Consider the following 19,239-nt stretch of genomic DNA (forward strand, 5'->3'; position numbering starts at 1 on the left):
TCTTCCTTTTCCTCTAAGGTTTCTCTGCCCTGTATAAGCATGACAGCGCCTGCGGTAGACAGGTTGTCCTCCACTGTAATAACATGCCAATGATATAGAGATCTAACCAAGTATATAACTCTCTGGCTGCTCAAAAGAGCTTTCCAAGAAGATCCCTCATGAATGGTAGGAAACAGGCGGTCTCCCTTGTCTCACCAGGCAGTCCAAATTTTGGTCCCCCAGTACAAGGTAAGGTGGGCATTTGCTCAAAACACAGTTCTGACAACCACAACAGTGCTCACCTCAGCTGCTTACCTGTAGCAACTCCTTGAATGTGCTGAATGAGGCAACTGTCTCAAGCTGTTTCTGCAGACCTGGAGGACTTGGTGGGATATCTCCTGAAGGCAGCAACAAAACCTGTGGAAAAAGTGAGTTCATAAGCAAGGTTGGGCAAGGGGCTCTGAGGGAAATCACACTAGACTCCTGCCCTGCTTGCAAGAAAGGCAATTAGAAAAGACCTCATTTTACACAATTCTGCAATAGCCTTAACTCTTCTTCTGTCAGCCAAGAGAAGAGGAACTCGCCTCCCGCTTGTCCTGGAGACAAATATTTTAAACATTAAACACTGCTGCACAGGAAACATCTGTCAGGACCTTGTGATAACCAAATATATTCTTGACATTATATCCCTTCCTAACTGTCCAGACATGTATTCCTCCTTGGCCCGATCACAGACGCTGCAACACAAACCTGCTGCTACAACTGCAGCATTTCCCAGGATCACATGTACTGACGTACCTTACTGAGGACATGAATAATGCCGTTGCTGGCAGGGATGTCGCTGGCGACTATACTCGCATTCTGGATGGTTAATACCTGCAAAAGCATCAGAGGGAGAAGCAAAAGGTTTAGAAATTGCCAAGCAAATTCAAAACAAGTATGTTGTTTGTTCAAGGTTGCACATGATTGATCTGAGTACAAATTTTGAAAGATGTCTGAGTTTGAGGGCATCAGTGTCCCACCCAGGCTCCCCACTGGATGCAGCAGCTCTTGAGCAGTTTAATTTGATACTTGTACATGTGCGTTATGTCAGAAACCCTTACGCCGCTCCTGGTGTTTATCTGCCATCTGGTCTGTGGGTTGAGGGTGGGCAATTCTGGCTTGTCGTATTTTTTGAGCTTTTCAGAAGTGAAGACACCTTCAAGAAAGTGGGCCCTGAAGGGAACAAAGGCAGGTAAAGAAAAGATTAGGCACTGTTTGTAATAACAGGGAGATAAGACCATACCACCCAACATTCATGTCTCTCACGTGAAGTAGTTAAGCATGGGGAGAAAACGATAGAGGGAATTACTTGTCCTGATGCCATCTGCATCTACATGACAGGGAAAATCTTCCTCTGCAAATACATGAAAAATAAACCCACTTCCCATGGCCTGTGGTCTGTTACATTTTAAATGCCTACTAAATTCTTTGCCTGCTAGATATTTAATCTTGCTTCTAGATTTATCTCAAGATAACTCTTTATTGGTCTTGTACAAGCAGAAATCCAGTTCACGGCTTTGTTATTGTTGTTTGGCATAGTAAAGCAAAGGCAGGAATCTCCTCATACCTGACTAAAAATGGCAGCATGTAGGGGGTCAGCCAGAAATCTTTCTCAGTCTTGCTCAAGTTTTTGATAGCTGCCTCTGATGGCACCAGCACAGTGACATTGGTTCCTGCTGGGATGCTGAAGAGAGATTTCTGTTGTCCAAAGCACAAAAATGAACAAATAAGACATGCCACTGCCACATCTATACCACAAAATATAACCAACAGCCATCCCACTCTTGCAGTCGCATAAAAGGGTTGTGTAGAAAGACAGCATATGCTCAGCAGCACAGCAGGCTTCCTGGGCATGGCAGGTAAGTGCTGTTGGCAATCAATGAATGCCGCAGGTGGTTTAGCCAAAACAGCTAACATCCATTTGCCAAGGGAAAACCTGCTGCTTTAAGCCCTACTTCTGTACTTCAATTAATCTTCAAACCCATTCAATCATACCAATAAATCCTTTCTGAACCCTCAACATCAGTTTTAGGGGAGAGACCAAGATTATTCCTAGCACATACAATGTATGCAGCAGGACAGGTAAGCTAAAGCTCAGTTAGATGCCATATGTCATAGCACGCTTCCACAGGCTTGCTGCAAGTCTGCAGAGTGTCTCTGTTATTGCCACACCAGAGACAGGGATGCAGTAACAAGAAAAGGAACAAACACACAGTCTAACTTCTCAAAGCATGCTCTTCTGAAAAATAGCTATTATAAAGCTGCCCCTTTTTCTTTCCCTTCTGTGCTATTTTATGATGGCCAGGAGTTACAGATGATACAACCGTGAAAATTAAGTGTAACACAGCCCCAGCTTCCTCTGGTGCTAGAAACACACTCACAGCCCTCACTCTATCACAAACTCTGGAGCTTTTCTACACACCTGCTCTATAACGATTTCTCTTTTGCTGTTGTTTTGTTTTTCTCTAATGAAAAAGATAAATGGAGTTGCTCTTTCTGTAGCAGCAGTGTTTGCAGAGACATCACTTCTACAGAACTTACCCATGCGGGCATCCCATGGCTGTTCTTACCTTAAGCCAGTCATAGAAGCCTGCGAAGTGGGAATTCCTGGCCAGCTCCTTCCAAATAGAAACAACAGAAGGGTTACCCCTGCTGAGCACTGGCGTTGCAGGGCTGGGGGACTCAGGGTGGGGGAAAGGAGCCCTTTGCAATATCAAATCTGGCAATAATGACTTAGACATTCCTCTCTCACCTTACAACAATTACAGGCACTGTGTATCATGGGGAACGATGGGCACTCCTAAAAACACTCCAGCCATTAAAAAAAACTATATTCTTAAATAAACAAACTCTTTTCAACTCATCTGCAACTGCTCATGTTTACCAGGGACAGGGATTGAATCCACAATGGCCCTTGATATTTCTAATGACAGAAAATGGGCCTACCAGCTCTGACCTGGAAAAACTTCCAAACAACAAAAAAACCAGATCACTTATTGCACAGGACAGACAGGGGTGAAACAGCTTAGAAATTATTGCCGATGGTTTCATGAACACATTGACCTTGGCACCAGTTCTGTCTCTGTGGCCTTGGGCAGACACATGTGCTGTGCTCTCAGGCTGGTACTGGGAGAAGGAGTAAACTCAGGTAACAGAGAAAACGAAAGTAAGAGCAGAGCCATTTCTCTCCAATCTCAAGAAGACCTCAGACATTTATTTTTTACTCACTTTTAGAATGTCCCCATAGCATGTCACGCCATCCCCCACGTAGCCTTGAGGGCAAGCGCAGGATCTCTCTCCTCCTCCAAGGGGTACACACATAGCCTGAAAATACAAGGAAAGAAGAAATTAGGGAGCAAACACAGGTTATGCAGTCTTGTACCTATCTAGGAATTGAATTCTGGCCTCCCATGGCCTGGGCTAGAAGAGCACACAGAAGCACCTTCCTCCTATTGCCTTTATGGGTGGCACTGAATTTATACCTCCTCATGCATTAAAGCCTAGGTGATGGCTTTGGTTGTGTGAACTCACAAAAATCAGAGGATCCACCTGGGTAAATCAGAGACCAAACCTTTATAACACATCAGTGACATGCCAAGAAGATGATGTAACGTAAATCCTTGCAATTCTCTCAATGCTGTGGCTGAAAAACCTCTGTTAGGGAGCAGAGGAGCCTCAACTGCCATGCCAGCCTCGGGACAGCACTTTAGCTACTCACCAAGTCATGGCAGCCACCGTTGTCCATGAGGCATGGGTTGATTGCATCACAGTTGTGGCCATCACCAGCATAACCCCTCTTGCAGACACACTTGCTCTGCAAGAAAGAGACATTTCAATTTTACAGACCTATCAGAGAGTCCTCATTTGCTACCCAAAACAGGCCTAAGGCAGCAAAACCTATTCTCAATATATTTTCCCAAGTTTTCTTCCTGGTCCCTCAAGACCTGGAAATGTGGAGATATTTCTTTAGCAGGGCATCATCCTCTATCACGGCACACATGCTGCCTGATTACTCAACCGCATTGATCCCTTGCACTGCTTGGCTGTAGGAGGGTCACTTGAAGATGACGGTTTCCTTCTTTATTTCCAGCTTTTCGGGGAACGACACAGAGTTAGTGAATTGCGGAAAGAGAAGAGGGGTTAATTTCAAAGCTTCCTGCTTTCAAGATAGCTAGGAGAACACTTGCACATCTCACCTCACTAACATCTGCGGAAGATTTGGCACCTTTTTTCAGCACATTGTCCAATGCTCCCCTGGCTCAGTGGGGAGAAGCACTTTGAGAAGCAGCACCCTGAGAAGCCATTTCTGCACGCCTTCCTCCTATCTCAAGATGCCCGACTGCCAGCCCAGCTCCCTCCATGGACTATCTGAACAGCTGCACATGCTTTTCTGTATATTTTAGCATTGCCCAGAGACAATGCTGTGATCTGGGAACAAGGAGGACACAGCAACTGATGGCTTATACTGAGCTGTATTATGGAGTGTAGTCTCTTCCCTTTGCTGCATGAAAGTTTCAGAGTAGCACAGCAGCCTCAAACTCATCAGTGCATCTCACTTCATGCAAGCACACTGTGTGGTTTTAGCTGCAGCTGGTGTTTCTGGCAGCAGACAAGAAGGCTTTGCTGCTGACCAGCCCGATTTCTACCTCTGGTGATCCCAGGCCATCTCAGAGCAGCTTAGGAAATGATAAGTCCACTATCAGACTGCTTAGCATTGATCATACCTGGCCAGGGCCGATATAAATGCAGTCAGCATTGACGTGACAGTTCCCTCTGCTCTCCAGCATGCAGTTGTCTATAGCCACGCAGGCCTTCCCGTCCCCAGTCCAGCCAGTGTTGCACTTGCAGGTGGCGGTGCCAGGGCCCGTACTGGTGCACAGGGCCTCCAGGAGAAGGGAGAGAAAAAGAATTACACTCAGCAGAAGAAGGGAGGGAGTGCAGTGCAAATACAGCAACAAATCTCCTTCGTCAGACTGTGGAGAGTTTCTGAATGACCAATTCTGATTCCAGCACTGCGGGGGGCGGGGGGGCGGGATGGAAGTATCTTCTCCAGAAAAGTCCTAGACAACTTCATAATAAATTGATTCCAGAAACATTTAGTGTTTTCAGAGAGGCAGATGCTTGTGTCTAGGGTGGCTCAGAATTCCCAGAGCATTCCCTACCATCCTGTAAAGCTCTTCCATTACAGAAGAAATATTCCCTGAAGAGGAGGAGCACAATCTCCTGCCTGGACATGCGGGATGGAATCAATGATGGAGGGCAGATCTCTCTCAGGAAAGACCTACTTTGTACTCAGTGCTATCCTATTTCCTTCTATACAGTGCAATGTGTTCCTCTCAATGAGGGGTCTAAATTATGATGAGGTCTGACTGTTTGGCAGTCATTTCCATCCTAAAGCACCACAGTTCTTTACTAAGGATAATAATGTAGCGTTGATGGTTACTAGAAATATGAGTTGCAGCTGACAGCTCAGCTACAGCCTGAACGCAGCAACAGAGAAACTAACACACATTAGAAGAGCTTGAGGGGAAAATCACTACAAACCAAAAATCGGTACAGCTAATCTCTGTAGGTGCCAAAATATCTGGTGCAAACCAGCCAAACTCTCCCTGGGGTGTCACGTTTTGGCACCAACCCAAATGATTGACATCCTTACGATGACTGTGTCCAGGTACTTGTTACTCCACCCCATCTTACAGACAGGGAAAGTTAGCACACAAGATGCGTAACAGTCCCAGGAGTCCTGGATCCCTGCTCTGATTGATAGGAGCTGCTTCTCCACGCTTTGACAGTCTGACCCCACTTACATTCTGTGAACAGCCTCCTCGTTCTGGCTGACTGCACAGGTCGATGGGCTGGCAAGAAAACCCGTCACCTTCGTATCCATCCATGCAGATGCACCTTAAAAGTATAAGCACAAAAGGGACACAGATAGAGCAGTCCCTTCTGAAAGCCAGCAGAGAGCAAAAAGGCAGTTTGAGCCTCTGAAGCAAGCAAGAACCTGACTTTGATTTCTAGCAGGTTGGCTGCATTACTCAAACAATCCTGTGCAACAAGTATGCAGACGTATATACACAATTACAGGGCTGGCAGCCACAGAGCCGCTGTGTGCCTGTACAATGACAGTGTGCCCCCCTGAATGTGCATGCCAAAAGACTGACCTTGCTGTGTCGTTGAGGCTGCAGACAGCATTCTGGTGGCAGTACTGGGACAGCCCGCTTGGGCCACAGTTCTTGGACATCTTGTCACAGAATTTCCCGGTATAGCCTTCCTTACAGGACCAGGACTGACACACACCACTGCTGCCAGGCCTGTTGTCACAGATTCCATGGACACAGCCACAATCTGTCAAGTACATGGAGTAAGATCAGTAACTACAAAAAGTCCAGCATCCACCACAGTGACGGCATTTTGTAGATTCCCAACTTTCCTTTACAACCTCTTACGACACCAAATGATCATCCCATTTGTTTTTGACAGAGAGACATCTGCTAAGAGACATCTGTCATAACTCAAAACCTGGCCATGGAACAGATCCTGTGACCACCTGGGTATGTGTTTTTTATAGGCTGTAAGGACAGGCTCAAATTTAGGCTATCAAGCTCAAGGTCCTTGTCAACTGTCTTTTCTTTCCTAGAAAGAGAGATCTAAATCAAAGTCCCACACCTAAATTTGGCTGATGTTTCCAAGACCCCCATCACCATTTTCATATCAGCCATTGTATTGGGTTTGTGTGGCAAGGTTTTGGTAGCAGGGGGGTTACAGGGGTGGCTTCTGTGAGAAGCTGCTGGAAGCTTCTCCAACGTCCAACAGAGCCAATACCAGCTGGCTCTAAGATGGACCCATCACCGGCCAAGGCTGAGCCCATCAGCGATAGTGGCAGTGCCTCTGGGATAACACATTTAAGAAGGAAAAAAAGTTGCTGGGCACACAGAAATGGCAGCCGGAGGGAGGAGTGAGAACATGTGAGAGAAACAACCCTGCAGACCCCCAGGTCAGTGAAGAAGGAGGGGGAGGAGATGCTCCAGGCGCCGGAGCAGAGATTCCCCTGCAGCCCGTGGGGAAGACCACGGTGAGGCAGGCTGTCCCCCTGCAGCCCAGGGAGGTCCACGGTGGAGCAGATATCCACCTGCAGCCTGGGGAGGACCCCACGCCGGAGCAGGTGGGTGCACGAAGGCGGCTGTGACCCCGTGTGAGAGACTGAAAGAGTCAATGTCTCAAACACTGTGGTGGGGCAAGCTCTGCTTAAAGACAAACCCTGCACAGCAAGGAACCAAGATGAAAAGCCCATCAGCTCAGACAACAGCAACAGGAGGGGGAGGGCGTGCTGGAGGGTGCGCAGCTCCCTCTTCTGATAAGCTGTTCTGATACAAAGATCAAACAATGGCCATGTCTGCAGGGAAGAAGTTACTCCACAAATGACCCCCAAGCCCAAATGCTCACAAATTGCTCATTAACCTGACGAGTTTGGGTGCCCGCCCGAAGGAGGGGCAAGGACGATAAAAGGACACAAACTGAAGCCCCGGGTGCGCAAGCCCACTGGGACTGGACCCCTCGGCTGACTGAACCAACACTGGACCCAGCACCGGTGAAATATTTCTCTCTTCCTTTTTCTCTCTGTGTCTTCTTCTCTCTTTCTTTTTCCTTTTCCATAATCCCTAGACCTCATCCATTTCAAGACATAAAATGTTGACCAAGTCTGAGGCTAAGAGTACATCCAGCCGCCCCTAGGCCCTTCTCTGAGGAGGAGTCTAGAAAGCAAAGGGGTCTGCTCTGAACCTCCTGACTCAACAGGAGGGATCTCCTTATTCCCTGAATTGATGTATATGGTTACCCTGGGTTACACGGTTTACAGAAGTAGTTATGCCAATTCCTGTTGTTAGAAACCCTGTCACCTACTACCACGCCTCCCCAGTTCACTTTACTTCTATCATGAATAAAATCTTTAACTGATCGTTTGGTGTCCTTTCACCTTAATTTAGCCTGAGGGAATTTTGAATTAAACACGACTTCCTAGTCTGTTCAGTCTGGGTCATGACACCCTGTGGGAAGCCTCTGCTGGAGCAGGCTCCTGGCAGGACCTGCGGATCTGTGGAGAGAGGAGCCCACGTTGGAGCAGGTTTTCTGGCAGGACTTGTGACCCCATGAGAGACCCACACCGGAGCAGTGTGCTCCTGAAGGACTGCACGCCATGGAAGGGACCCACACTGGAGCAGTTCATGAAGAACTGCAGCCCGTGGGAAGGACCCACGTTGGAGAAGTTCATGGAGGACTGTCTCCCGTGGGAGGGACCCCACGCTGGAGCAGGGGAAGAGTGTGATGAGTCCTGCCCCTGAGGAGGATGAAGCAGCAGAGACAACGTGTGATGAACTGACCATAACCCCATTCTCCATCCCCCTGCGCCACTGGTGGGGGTAGGTGGAGAATCCAGGAGTGAAGTTGTGCCCGGGAAGAAGGGAGGGGTGGAGGGAAGGTGTTTTGAGATTTGGTTTTATTTCTCATTACCCTACTCTGGTTGATTGGTAATAAATTGAGTTAATTTTTCCCCAAGTTGAGTTTGTTTTGCCCATGATGGTAATTGGTGAGTGAGCTCTCCCGTCCTTATCTCGACCCACGAGCCCTTTGTTATACTTTCTCTCCCCTGTCCAGCTGAGGTGGGGGGAGTGATAGAAAGGCTTTGGTGGGCACCTGGCATCCAGCCAGGGTCAACCCACCACAGCCATGTTTTCTCCACTGTTGCTTGAAGGGACGCCCATGATGACATTTCTGTCACTTCTTTTGTGACGCTGGTCTTGCCAGAAGGGAATCCACTATGAACTTGCACTATATCCTTGCCCTACATTTTCCTCTCGTCTCTCTACCGGAATTACCAACCTTCGTCACAGTTCTCGCCATGCTTGTTTGGGTTTGAACAGATGTGGCAGGCTATTCCTTTGAAGCCTTCAAAGCACTGACAGTTGCCACTCCCTTGTATGCCATCGCTGCACTGGAAGGAAAACAAAAAGAAAACCAACGTGACTGAAACTCAGGGAACCAAGGCAAAGCCAAGGCTTTGATATCTACCAAAGGCACTTTGATACTTGCAGTAAAAAATAGGACTTTGAAGAGTGGTGGTAGTAATACAAAATCCCACATAGCCAGAGCTGTCCCCAAGAGCCATGACATGATTCATGTTAGAGCTTAAGATAGAAAACTCACTGAGTACGTTCCATTCTCCCTGGATCTTCTGCTACCACTGCTGTGGGCTTAGCCCTGAAGCATAAACTCTGAATTGTACTTATCCATAACTACACTTTCTAACCACAGTGTTTCAACTGTTCATTGCAACACAGCAGGATCTTTTGTACTTACATTCCCCCGGCCATAGCATGGATTGGAATATCCCCCTGGGCATGGCATGCAGTCTGGACCAAAGAATCCTTTGCAGCATCCAGGTTTCTGAAACAAAAGCAAAATTGGTAAGGTATAACGTGACTTAACAAGAATTGCCTGGAGTCATCCTGCCCTCATAATTCTGAAATCCTAGTCCTCCTCTCTGCCATGGACTGAAATGGACTGTCTCATTTGGCATCCTCCTGCACTTAAATTATTTTTCAACAATACCCTTCTTTCTGCTCACAGCCTGTTCTTCTCAGAATAGATCACTATTTTCTGCTCTCAGACTTCAACAAATAGGGTCCATGTTTTCTATGAGCTTTTATTTCTTTAATAGCTGGCCCACTCACTCCTACTTTATCCTTGCTGAGGACTGTGTTCCTTTGGAGGGATGGAGCAGTCCTGGATCGCAGGTTACAACTGACTAATGGAAGAACAATCACAAGACAAACAATCAGCAGTATTCAATGTGACACCCACAAATCATTCCATATAGTTAGCACTGTGAGAGCTCAGGAGCTGCAAACAAATGTGAGGTCCATAAACTTGCTAAGATCGACTTTCCTGAACCACCTGACAACCTTTCATAAACAGGATGCTATCACTTCATAGCTTACAGCACTTTCCCTGTGCTCAGCTTCCTTTGGGTGAAATGCTAAAACCAGGGCACTCTCAGAGAAAACATGCCACGGCTAACACCGCATCATTTGTCTCATAGCTTCCTCCAGCTTGGTTGGTTGTAACTGGTGTGCTTTATTTTATTTATTTATTGTACCCAGGTTTAACTGACCTGCTTTCTAACATTTGCAGCAGGTTAGTAACCCTGTGCTCTCTCTGTTTGCCAAAGAAAAAGCAGGTAGCCAGTTCATGTGATGGTCCTGGGGACAGCCCTTTGCATGGGACAGCTTCCCTTTTGCTCCCATCCAGCCCTCTCTCAGCTCAAGGAGTCAGAGCTTTTCCTGATGAAAGAGGAAGGGCAAAGCTGGGCTCCTTTCAAAGGGAATGTGGTCTTCCATCACACTCACCATGACGGTTTGATTGCAGTACCTGGCGCACCCCTTCTTCAGGACATTCAGGCCTTGTGGATCATGGATGTAGACACATTCTTTTGGGAAAAGCGTCGGTTCCTGTACAAACAAATCAAGTCATCAGCACTGTAAGCTTCCCCTCTGCTCTTTTTGCTGCAGAGAGCAACTATGCCTATCTCTGAGCTGAGGAAGTTCACAGAGGAGCCAAGGTGAACAAGATATCTTTATGGCATGCCTATCATGAAAGAAGGCACACAGCGCTTTCCCCTTGCTCCCAGAAGACCCCAAGTCTGAGCCAAGGTGCTGCCCTTGTTCAAATAATAGTATCTATGATAAGTGAGAGAATGAGAGTAGGGGGTGAGGGTAGGGAGAGAGGGGGAGGAAGAGAGGGAGAGAAGACAAGGGGGACAAAAGGGCCGGAGTGAGAAATAGAGGGTAAGAAAGAGGGAAGGAAAGAGAAAGGGGGGGGGGGGGGGAGGCAGGAGGGAGGGAGAGTGGGGCAGAGAGAGTGTAAGAGTGAGGGTGGGAAGGAAAAAGAGGGAGGGAGGTGAGACGGAGAGAGGGGAAAGGACTGCAAATAATTTTGGAACAATGCTCAGTGACCTGTCATGGAATTAGACAGGGACAGAATTGGGCCCCAGATGATTCTGGCTTCACCTGCCTCAATCAGAGGAAAATGAGCAGCTAGCGATTTTGCAGAGCCCTACTTCAGACACGCATGCTGAGACCGCATCAGCAAGTTCTCCTGAAAGTCAGATCTCTCAGAAGACACCCAACAGTTAACAGTGGTGAACACCTCTCTGGCCTTCACAAACATCATCTTGGGCCTTGCCTTTACATGAGGATTTCCTGGAACTTGCTGTTCTGCTAAACTCAGCATGGGATAACTCAAACACCAGCACCCAGCCTCCTCCTCCTGACTCCACCTTCAGCTTGTTCTGCTCACCTCTGAATCAACAGGGAGCACAGGCCAAGAAAAAATTGTTTCTCACCCTCTACAGTGCAGAAAGCTTGTTGTCATTCTCTGGCCATGACATAGGTAGTGGTAGTACTGGATGGTATTAGTGGGATCAGGCTTGGTTCTAGCAGTCTGGAGGAGCTGGCAGACTGAGCATGTGAGCAGGAAAGCCTAAAAGCTGCAAGTCTACATTTAGCCCAGACTGTCTCACAGTTCTCTCCATTGATTCAGCAATCAGACTTCAGAATAAGAAATAGCACAGAGCAGTTAGTGGGTGACAGTCTGGGATCACAGAGCATGGATGTGTGGGGAGTATGTATCCTCTAACAAGCCTCTCTAGTGGCTGCCTTTCCTGCTTTCTATTTATTTGAAAGTGGCTTGGGTTAGAAACTGTCTATCAGTGTCTGTATGTCATGCAAAGAAGAAATTACTGAAATAACCACAAATATTTACCATTTCTCTGCTGCCAGGTGGGCAAACGCTGTTGTTGAGGGCCTCACAATCCACACAAGAGCCCTGTCAAGAAAACAAAAGGGGAAAACTTAATCTTCTCAAAAGGAACCCATTCCCCATGCCAAGAATGCTACAGAGCTACTGTTCCCGGTATATATCCAAAACTTCACAACATGTATCAGAAACATTCCTAGGACGGCGTTTCCACACTCTGAAATGGGGTAAGTTTATCACTTAAATAAAATGACTCCTTTGGCTTGAGGAGGTGCTTGCACCTGACTGCGAGATGGGGTCTGTCTCCACCCTGTGAGCCTTATCAGCCACTAGACATGCAGCTATGCTGGAAAACACTTTGGGCATCCATGCAGCAGGCCTCACTAAGTCAGCAAGTTATGTGGACCCTCTGGCCACTTGGGATTAACTGCGTCTCTCCAAATCAGGTACCTCTTGCCTATTCAGAGCCTCATCCTCTTTCTTTAGGAACCTACCGATGATCAAATTATGGAGCAAGCACCTAAAGTAAGGTATACAAAACTGTTCAGGTGAGAATATTGCACAGCATTTGTAGCTCCTGCTACTGAATGACTGCTTCCTGTCCAGACTACAGGACACCAATGCTGACAGCTACGGGAACAAATGAATGTCAGCTGAGATAGCAGCTGTGGTGTGAAGAAGATCATATAAGGCCTTATCAAAAGGCAAATGTACTTCTGAATCAAAGGTAGGATGGGTGCAAGGAAAGAACAACAGCCTGCAAGGAACATTAGCTGATTTCCAGGAAAGCAGTGCCAAGTGCTAGAAGAAGAAACACTGACGGTGCTGACACTACCTAAGTTCACATCAGGGGACCTCTCAGAGAACGCATTTCCCAAATGCAATTTACACAGCCTGCTTTTGTCCTTCCAGGTGAGTGTGGGGTCTACAGCAACCGCTAGCGTGAGAATGGGAGAAGCTGACTTACTGTCACAATTTTATGTTGCTCTTCATTGCATCTGTGAGGCAAAATGGGAATTATTGAAGGAGGGATGAAGATGCCGTCCAAGGTATGAATAATACCATTTGATGCCACAATGTCTCGCATGTTTAAGGGGATCCCCGATTCATCCATCAGAATTCTTCCCTGATGCAGAAACACAAATAATTTATCTGCATTTTAGCCCATTAGACTGTATCAACTACAAAAAGCCAATGCAGGAAACAGGTGGTACACGATAGCAAGCGCAACCACACAAATGGTCAAGCCTCTTAGTGGAGTCACAGGTTGGATAAGAAGCAAACTAATTCAATGACCTCATTTAAGTCTAATTTTTAAGCAGAGGAGGAAGCAGAGATGGGCTGAAACCACATTGTTCAGAACCACATCCACACACTCTCCTAACACAGGAGGGTTTGCCCGAAACGGGTTTGATTCATACTTACATCTGCACTGATGTTGATGGTAAGTATCTGGTTAGCCATAGTAACAATGTGTGGCATCATTATCAGTTTCTCTACAGTCACCTGAAATAAAAACACAAGGGGACAGTACCATGAAAAAGCAGGGTCATTTCAGTACAGCTTACAGAATGCTTCCATGATTCCCATCAGTTAAAAAACCTTCTAAAGGGGACTTGTCTTTAACATTTACATTTCATGAAATACCTTAAAACACAAAAAATGGGTCAGAGGGAAAGCCAGGACTTCGTGTGAATTGTTTGCAATACCACAAACACAGCGGTGCTGGCAGCTGCAGCCTTGGTTTTCATTCCTTGTGTAAGTAACAGTTGAGCACAGCTGAAATCAAGTCTCACTAACAGTGTCTCTTACTAATACAGCTGCAAGTAGGGTCAGACTAATAAGGAGATTTTCCAGGACGTATTCAATAAACAATGAAAGCTCAGCCAGAAGCATAACAGAGAACATATTTTGACTTAATAAATAAGCTTATTTCTAAAGGCAGAAAAAAATGTAAACTGCAGCTAGTGTACTGAGAAACTTAATGATCTGAGAAGTAAGAAGTTCTGAGAACCAAGACAATTGTTACTTTTGCGTCCAGCAGGTTATTAAAGAGTAGCTCAGCTTGTTACCATGTTGTTATTCATCAGTTGCAAGTAAAACTAGGTTTTGCTGTTTTGTCAAAGTGCTGCTCATTTTCTTTACTGGTATTAGGAAAATCACAAGGACTGACATTTGCTTCTCAGTAAAGAATGGAAATAATATTGATATTTCTTAATGAAGGACATGACATTGTACCATAATGCTTGAGTATTCACTTCCTCCACAGGTTTTGAGTCTAACTTTAAACATTTCTCTTGTTTACTGTATAAGGGAAAATGTCTTGTTGAGGCACTGTAATGATTTTATTTACCCTGCCATTAATAGTACACAGCAACGTTGGTGCAAGAATTGGCGGTACCAGGTCAGATCACAGGCTCACTTGCACCAGTTCTCCATCTCTAACTTTAGCCACTAGTGGAGCCCATGGAGAGAGGAAAAGGAGCAGGGAGTTTGGACCAATTCTTCGCTTGGCGATAACTTTTGTGTTACTGCTATTAGCGTTTTAGGGAAACTGTAGGCTGGAAAGTTCAGAATTAAGGTATGCTCCTAATTAATAGTTTAACAAATTAAAGTGATAACAAGAGAACATTTGCCTGCAGCAGACTCTGCCGGACAATATTTTCATTGTAAAGGCCATCCAACTAAGGAGCACCATCACTCCCAGCAAACTCAGAGTTTCGTGATGGAAGAGCACAAACTGTCCCTTTTGACAACCACTTTCATGGTAAACATTTTGCCTCATCAGATCCTGAATCACATCTCTGCTCCTCCAGGGGAAGTCCAAAAAGTATCAGCTGAAGTCATCGACACTCTGACCTCTATGCCGAACCACACAGTTGATAACATGCTGGCCCGAAGGACCCCAATTATCTGGAATTAGAGCTGCCTGCCTTACCGCTGCTGAAGTGTAGATATGATGTTTCACAAGTTCCTGAAGCTTATTTATGCCCTAAGGAAAGAAGAGAACATAAGAATTAGATACCCCTTCAATGCTCAGGAGTAAGAGGAGGCAACTACATTTTCTTTTAACCGTGACTGACAATGCTAAGGTACTATAGCGAGTAAGCTCCTTCATTTTCCCCCATCCAAAGCCAGGGTGAGGAAAGCAAGCCAAACGTCAGATTTAAACAATCTAGCTAACAATGTTTCTCACTGCAGGTTCCAACAGCATTCACTTCTCTCCCAAAGCCTTACAGAAACAGAGACATGGCTTAGCCATTTCCAGGAAGAGCAACTTTCAGCAACGATCAGATACATTGCACAAACCATTCCAGCACAGCCTAGTGCAACACAGTTGGCTCAGGATGTCTTAAAGTTCTATGAGCTCTCACCTCTGTGAAAAGATAAATGAGCCTTCCATCTCTCAACTTATCCACACCATCATTGCTGGGTACAAATACAGTAAAGGGGCCTGGTCCATCCAGTATTGCAGGCAGGCCGCAGTTCTGCAAAAACAATAAAAGACTTCATCGTGGATCTAGCATGAGTTAGTGAGGGGGGTCTATCAGGAAGGGAGAGGAAACGCTAAGCAACCCACTAGAGGCAGAGCTATTGAAAAGCAAACGTATACAAGAGGCAACGGGACACCAAGGATAGGTATGAACTATAACAGAGGTATAAATGCCACAAAAACATAGCTTGGACAATGAAGCCACAGATGTGCATGCAGCTAATGTGTACAAGGGAGTACTGGCTAATGCTCCCTGCGTGCTTTAAACACACAGGACACATACAGAGACTAAAACTGTATCTTTTTGCCTGAAGAGAAGAAAAAGAGGATCAAGTCTATAATCACAGTTGCAGTTGGTGAATTTTGTAAATGACTAACAGCCACAGAGCTGAAAACAAGCAGGCCAAGATTGTTGTGAGCAATGCTAGAGCAGATCCAGATGACTCTGATGGAGGTAAAAGGAAAATCAGTGAAAATCAGTGAACTAATGTCCTTAGTGAAAATAGTAACTAAATAAATCCTGGGCAGCAGCCTCAAGGGTTTATAACCTAAGGACTGCTTTTATTTAAAGATCTACACCGCAAAACCAGGTAGCTACAATCTAGCCTGGCATGGGCAGTCATGAAACCTTCATTCTTTGTCCTGACAGTGGTCAAGAACTAAACATGCTTTGGAGAACAGACTCTCCAGGGGAGAGGGGAAGAGGTGGTGGGGAAGCAGATGGGAAAGAGGCGTGTATGCTTGCTGCTTGTGCCAGATCCTCTATAGGTGTGAAAACTCTGATCTTTTCCATTACATTTGCTTATGTAAAACACACAAAATAAGAAATGACACAGAAAAAAGCATCCAGAAAGCAAGCCAAACTACTGAGATGTATTTAAATGTTTTTCAAAATCCCCACAAAAACAGCAGCAGGCTTTGCAACAGCAGCAATGCCACACCTTCCTGGAGCAGACACAAACATGCTTACCTCCAGTATAGTTTCAAATCTACTGAAGATCTCCATTGAAGCAAGGATCTCACCAATGGTTTTCTGCAAGAAGATACAAAGAGGAGAAAAATGGCTGGGGCTGAAGTGAGGTCTGAGCACGTACTGGAATGCGCTTGGCCAGTTTATGTTTGTGGTTTGCATGTAAAGATCTACAGGATCATCATCCTCACAGTCTTTAAACCCTCTGTATTGGCCAGTCGACCTAGCAAGGACTGAGCCTGCAGTAACTTAGGCACAAAGTCTTTCCCATGCACAACAAACTAGATTTTCCAAGGTACCATGCACTTGAGCATCCTTCTGCTTTCCTACTCCCATCTGCAGATTAAATTAAATGAAGAGGCAATTGCTCACTATCATTAAAGTGGAGACATACTTCCAGCGATATACAAATAAATTCTGGGCTGGTAGGCAGTGGAGCTGCTCTGTCATCTCAAGTATCCCTGTGCTTTGAGGACAAGAGTTCACTCTACCACCTGCAAATGAGCCCCAATGCTGAGAAAATACAATACGTATGCATATTCCTGAAAACACAGAGGAAATGGATGCCTGCCTTTTTGCCACGTTGCCCATGAAGACAAAGGTAACAGGAGGAATGTCCCTTCAAGTATCAAAACTTGTGAAGGGACTTGTCTGACTTTTATTTGCAGGAAACTGCATGTTGTTTTGGCAGAAACTGCTTCCCATAGAACATGCAGAGGCACAGAACATTATTTCCAAGGGACACTACTGGTACAAAGGGATTTGATGCCAAAAATGGCTGAGGTGATGACTAGCCTTCATTGCAATCACAATGGGAAACAAATGCCTGAAGGAATCCCGGGAAAGACAAACTCTGCAGGGAGCACTTTTACTGTCCTGCCATCCCAGAATTGCTGCAAACCCTTCCCTGCAGGTACCTGTGATCTTTACCAATGGTGTAAAGTAAGTGCAAACTACTACCAAACTCCTACTAAATCCAAGAGCTTGTGTCATTCTCTGAGAAATTTTTTTGCAAGGAGGTAGGAGGTAACAGGGCCTGCTTTCTGCATATAGAAACAATATAAAAATGCTCAGGCATAGCAATGTAGTAGCTACAGCAAAAACTTCTCCCAGCTAACAGGGAAAAGTGCTTAGCCGCTTGAACCTGAAACCCCTGCTCAGTGTCTTAAATTCAAGACATGACTTCAAAATGCAAAACTCTAATGATTATTTGTCCTCATTTTAAATATTTTTAATGCAAAGACAACTTTTTGATTCTAATTTCAAAATGCAGTACAGACTGATTAAAGAAAATCTTCATTTGATTATGTGAAAAATGCTTTTTCAATATTTAACCTGTAAAATATGTATTCTGTAAGATACGACTGAAAAAGAGCTCATTTGCTATGAATGATCTTACTCATGAAAGTAGAACCCTCTACTCATCCAAGCACTGTAAAAGCATCATTGTGAGGCCTGCATCTGGCTTATGTAGTGCTATTAGCTACTTTTAATGGTATGCTGACATAATAGTGCCTAGCAGGTCTTATCAGGAGCTGAAAACAAAATAAATAGGCTTTTCACTTTAAAAAAAGCCTCACAGATTTGGAATTTTAATGATGAAAATATATTTTTTTAAAGTGTTTATTCTACTGTCCCATAAAACAGAAGAAATACGAATGTCTGTGTACCTGTGGGTTTCTGAGGTTGTCAGTGCTGGTTTTTTTCCTTAGGGTGTTAACGATATGCATGATGCCATTGGCTGCTGGTAAGTTCGACTGCAAAACATTGTACAGTTCTCCCGGCAGGTCTTGATATCGAAATGATTTGCTGTACATCTGGATAATAATAAAAGGTTATTTTCTTGTGGTATACCTGTGTTATCACAATAGATCTATAAATCATTGTTCCCTTCGGTGTTCTCTGCCTATGGATCAGCAAGATGAAGGTACAACTCGAGTTACTGTGGAAAAAGTAAATTTAAGGGGTGGCCTGGGTGTAAAACAAACATCCCACCTCTACTTGAGTTGGGGTAATATTTTGCTCCTGGGCAGTACTTTTAAGTCTTATTACAGAAAGAAGACCTAATCTGGGACAATCAGGTCTAGAATTAAGTTTGTCTGAGTGTGAATGATGCCTGATCCCAGCTCTGGATCACAAAAGGGTGCACTGACCATAAAGTAGCTGCTGCATCAGTCTGCCAAGTACAAGGAGAGGGGCACAGTGCCTCCTGGGCACCGGAGTACAGAATTTGGAGGCAATCCTGGAACTACAGCTTTGATTGCAAGTTTTATTGGCTCATATTGCCAACAAGGAGTCTTCAGAACAAAGCCAAAGCAGACAGGCTCACTGAATTACAAGGCACATATCTGGTCCTTCTATATTGTATACAACCACGCACTGAAGCTGGGCATATGGAGGTGTTCCAAGGGTAACCTACAAACTAAGCATCAAGATATTGGTGCTGCAGCCATAATCCAAGTTCAGGCAAGCACAACTTCCCCATGCTTTTCATTTCATGACATGCATTTCTTGAACTGCTCCTCCCTGCCCTGAACTTCAGTTCACATCACTGAGGATTCTGGCCGAAACAAAGGAAAGGGAGGGCAGACTTCCCAGATCAAAAGACTCCTGAGTAAACAAACAGGAAAGAAATTTAAAAGGAGCATCGACAAGCTCAGCTCAGATTCCCTGGCTCCAAATACTTTGTCCTTTTGATGCATGCAGTGTGCGTGTATTATGACCCAGACCTCAAGGCCAAGGCTGGATCCTCAGAGAGGAAACATACGGCCCTCCCTTGGCCAGCTGTGAGCACGCGTGCAGGAAAAGTGTAGGATAGAGAGAGAACAGTGGATGCTGGAAAATATGAGTCAATTGCAAAAGGGAAAAGGGAAAAAAAGCCTTCCATATCAGAACATAGTGATGAAAAACTCTTTGCTAGGATGACTAAGAAAAATAAAATAGGAAG

At 45.4% G+C, this 19,239-nt stretch overlaps 1 protein-coding gene across 5 annotated transcripts in view; it reads right to left on the minus strand.

Moving 5' to 3' along the window:
- The window catches only part of STAB1 (stabilin 1), a 61,551-nt gene that overhangs the window by 22,926 nt on the left and 19,386 nt on the right, over positions 1-19,239 (minus strand). For 4 of the 5 annotated variants that reach the window (XM_052777149.1, XM_052777150.1, XM_052777151.1 and 1 more), the window contains 20 exons: positions 17,963-18,109; positions 16,293-16,355; positions 15,204-15,317; positions 14,768-14,821; positions 13,255-13,335; positions 12,797-12,955; positions 11,836-11,898; positions 10,422-10,523; positions 9,373-9,459; positions 8,896-9,007; positions 6,183-6,366; positions 5,829-5,922; positions 4,746-4,904; positions 3,740-3,835; positions 3,250-3,345; positions 2,592-2,639; positions 1,589-1,719; positions 1,083-1,194; positions 778-855; positions 295-396 (listed from right to left, as the gene is read on the minus strand). In XM_052777149.1, the coding sequence (XP_052633109.1) occupies positions 295-396; positions 778-855; positions 1,083-1,194; positions 1,589-1,719; positions 2,592-2,639; positions 3,250-3,345; positions 3,740-3,835; positions 4,746-4,904; positions 5,829-5,922; positions 6,183-6,366; positions 8,896-9,007; positions 9,373-9,459; positions 10,422-10,523; positions 11,836-11,898; positions 12,797-12,955; positions 13,255-13,335; positions 14,768-14,821; positions 15,204-15,317; positions 16,293-16,355; positions 17,963-18,109 (2,082 nt within the window). Of the gene's footprint in view, positions 1-294; positions 397-777; positions 856-1,082; positions 1,195-1,588; positions 1,720-2,591; positions 2,640-3,249; positions 3,346-3,739; positions 3,836-4,745; positions 4,905-5,828; positions 5,923-6,182; positions 6,367-8,895; positions 9,008-9,372; positions 9,460-10,421; positions 10,524-11,835; positions 11,899-12,796; positions 12,956-13,254; positions 13,336-14,767; positions 14,822-15,203; positions 15,318-16,292; positions 16,356-17,962; positions 18,110-18,711; positions 19,121-19,239 lie in introns of those variants that run through there. The other variant, XM_052777153.1, reaches the window with a different exon arrangement.

The sequence above is a fragment of the Harpia harpyja genome, chromosome Z (genome assembly GCF_026419915.1).
Source record: "Harpia harpyja isolate bHarHar1 chromosome Z, bHarHar1 primary haplotype, whole genome shotgun sequence".
Lineage (NCBI taxonomy): Eukaryota > Metazoa > Chordata > Aves > Accipitriformes > Accipitridae > Harpia > Harpia harpyja.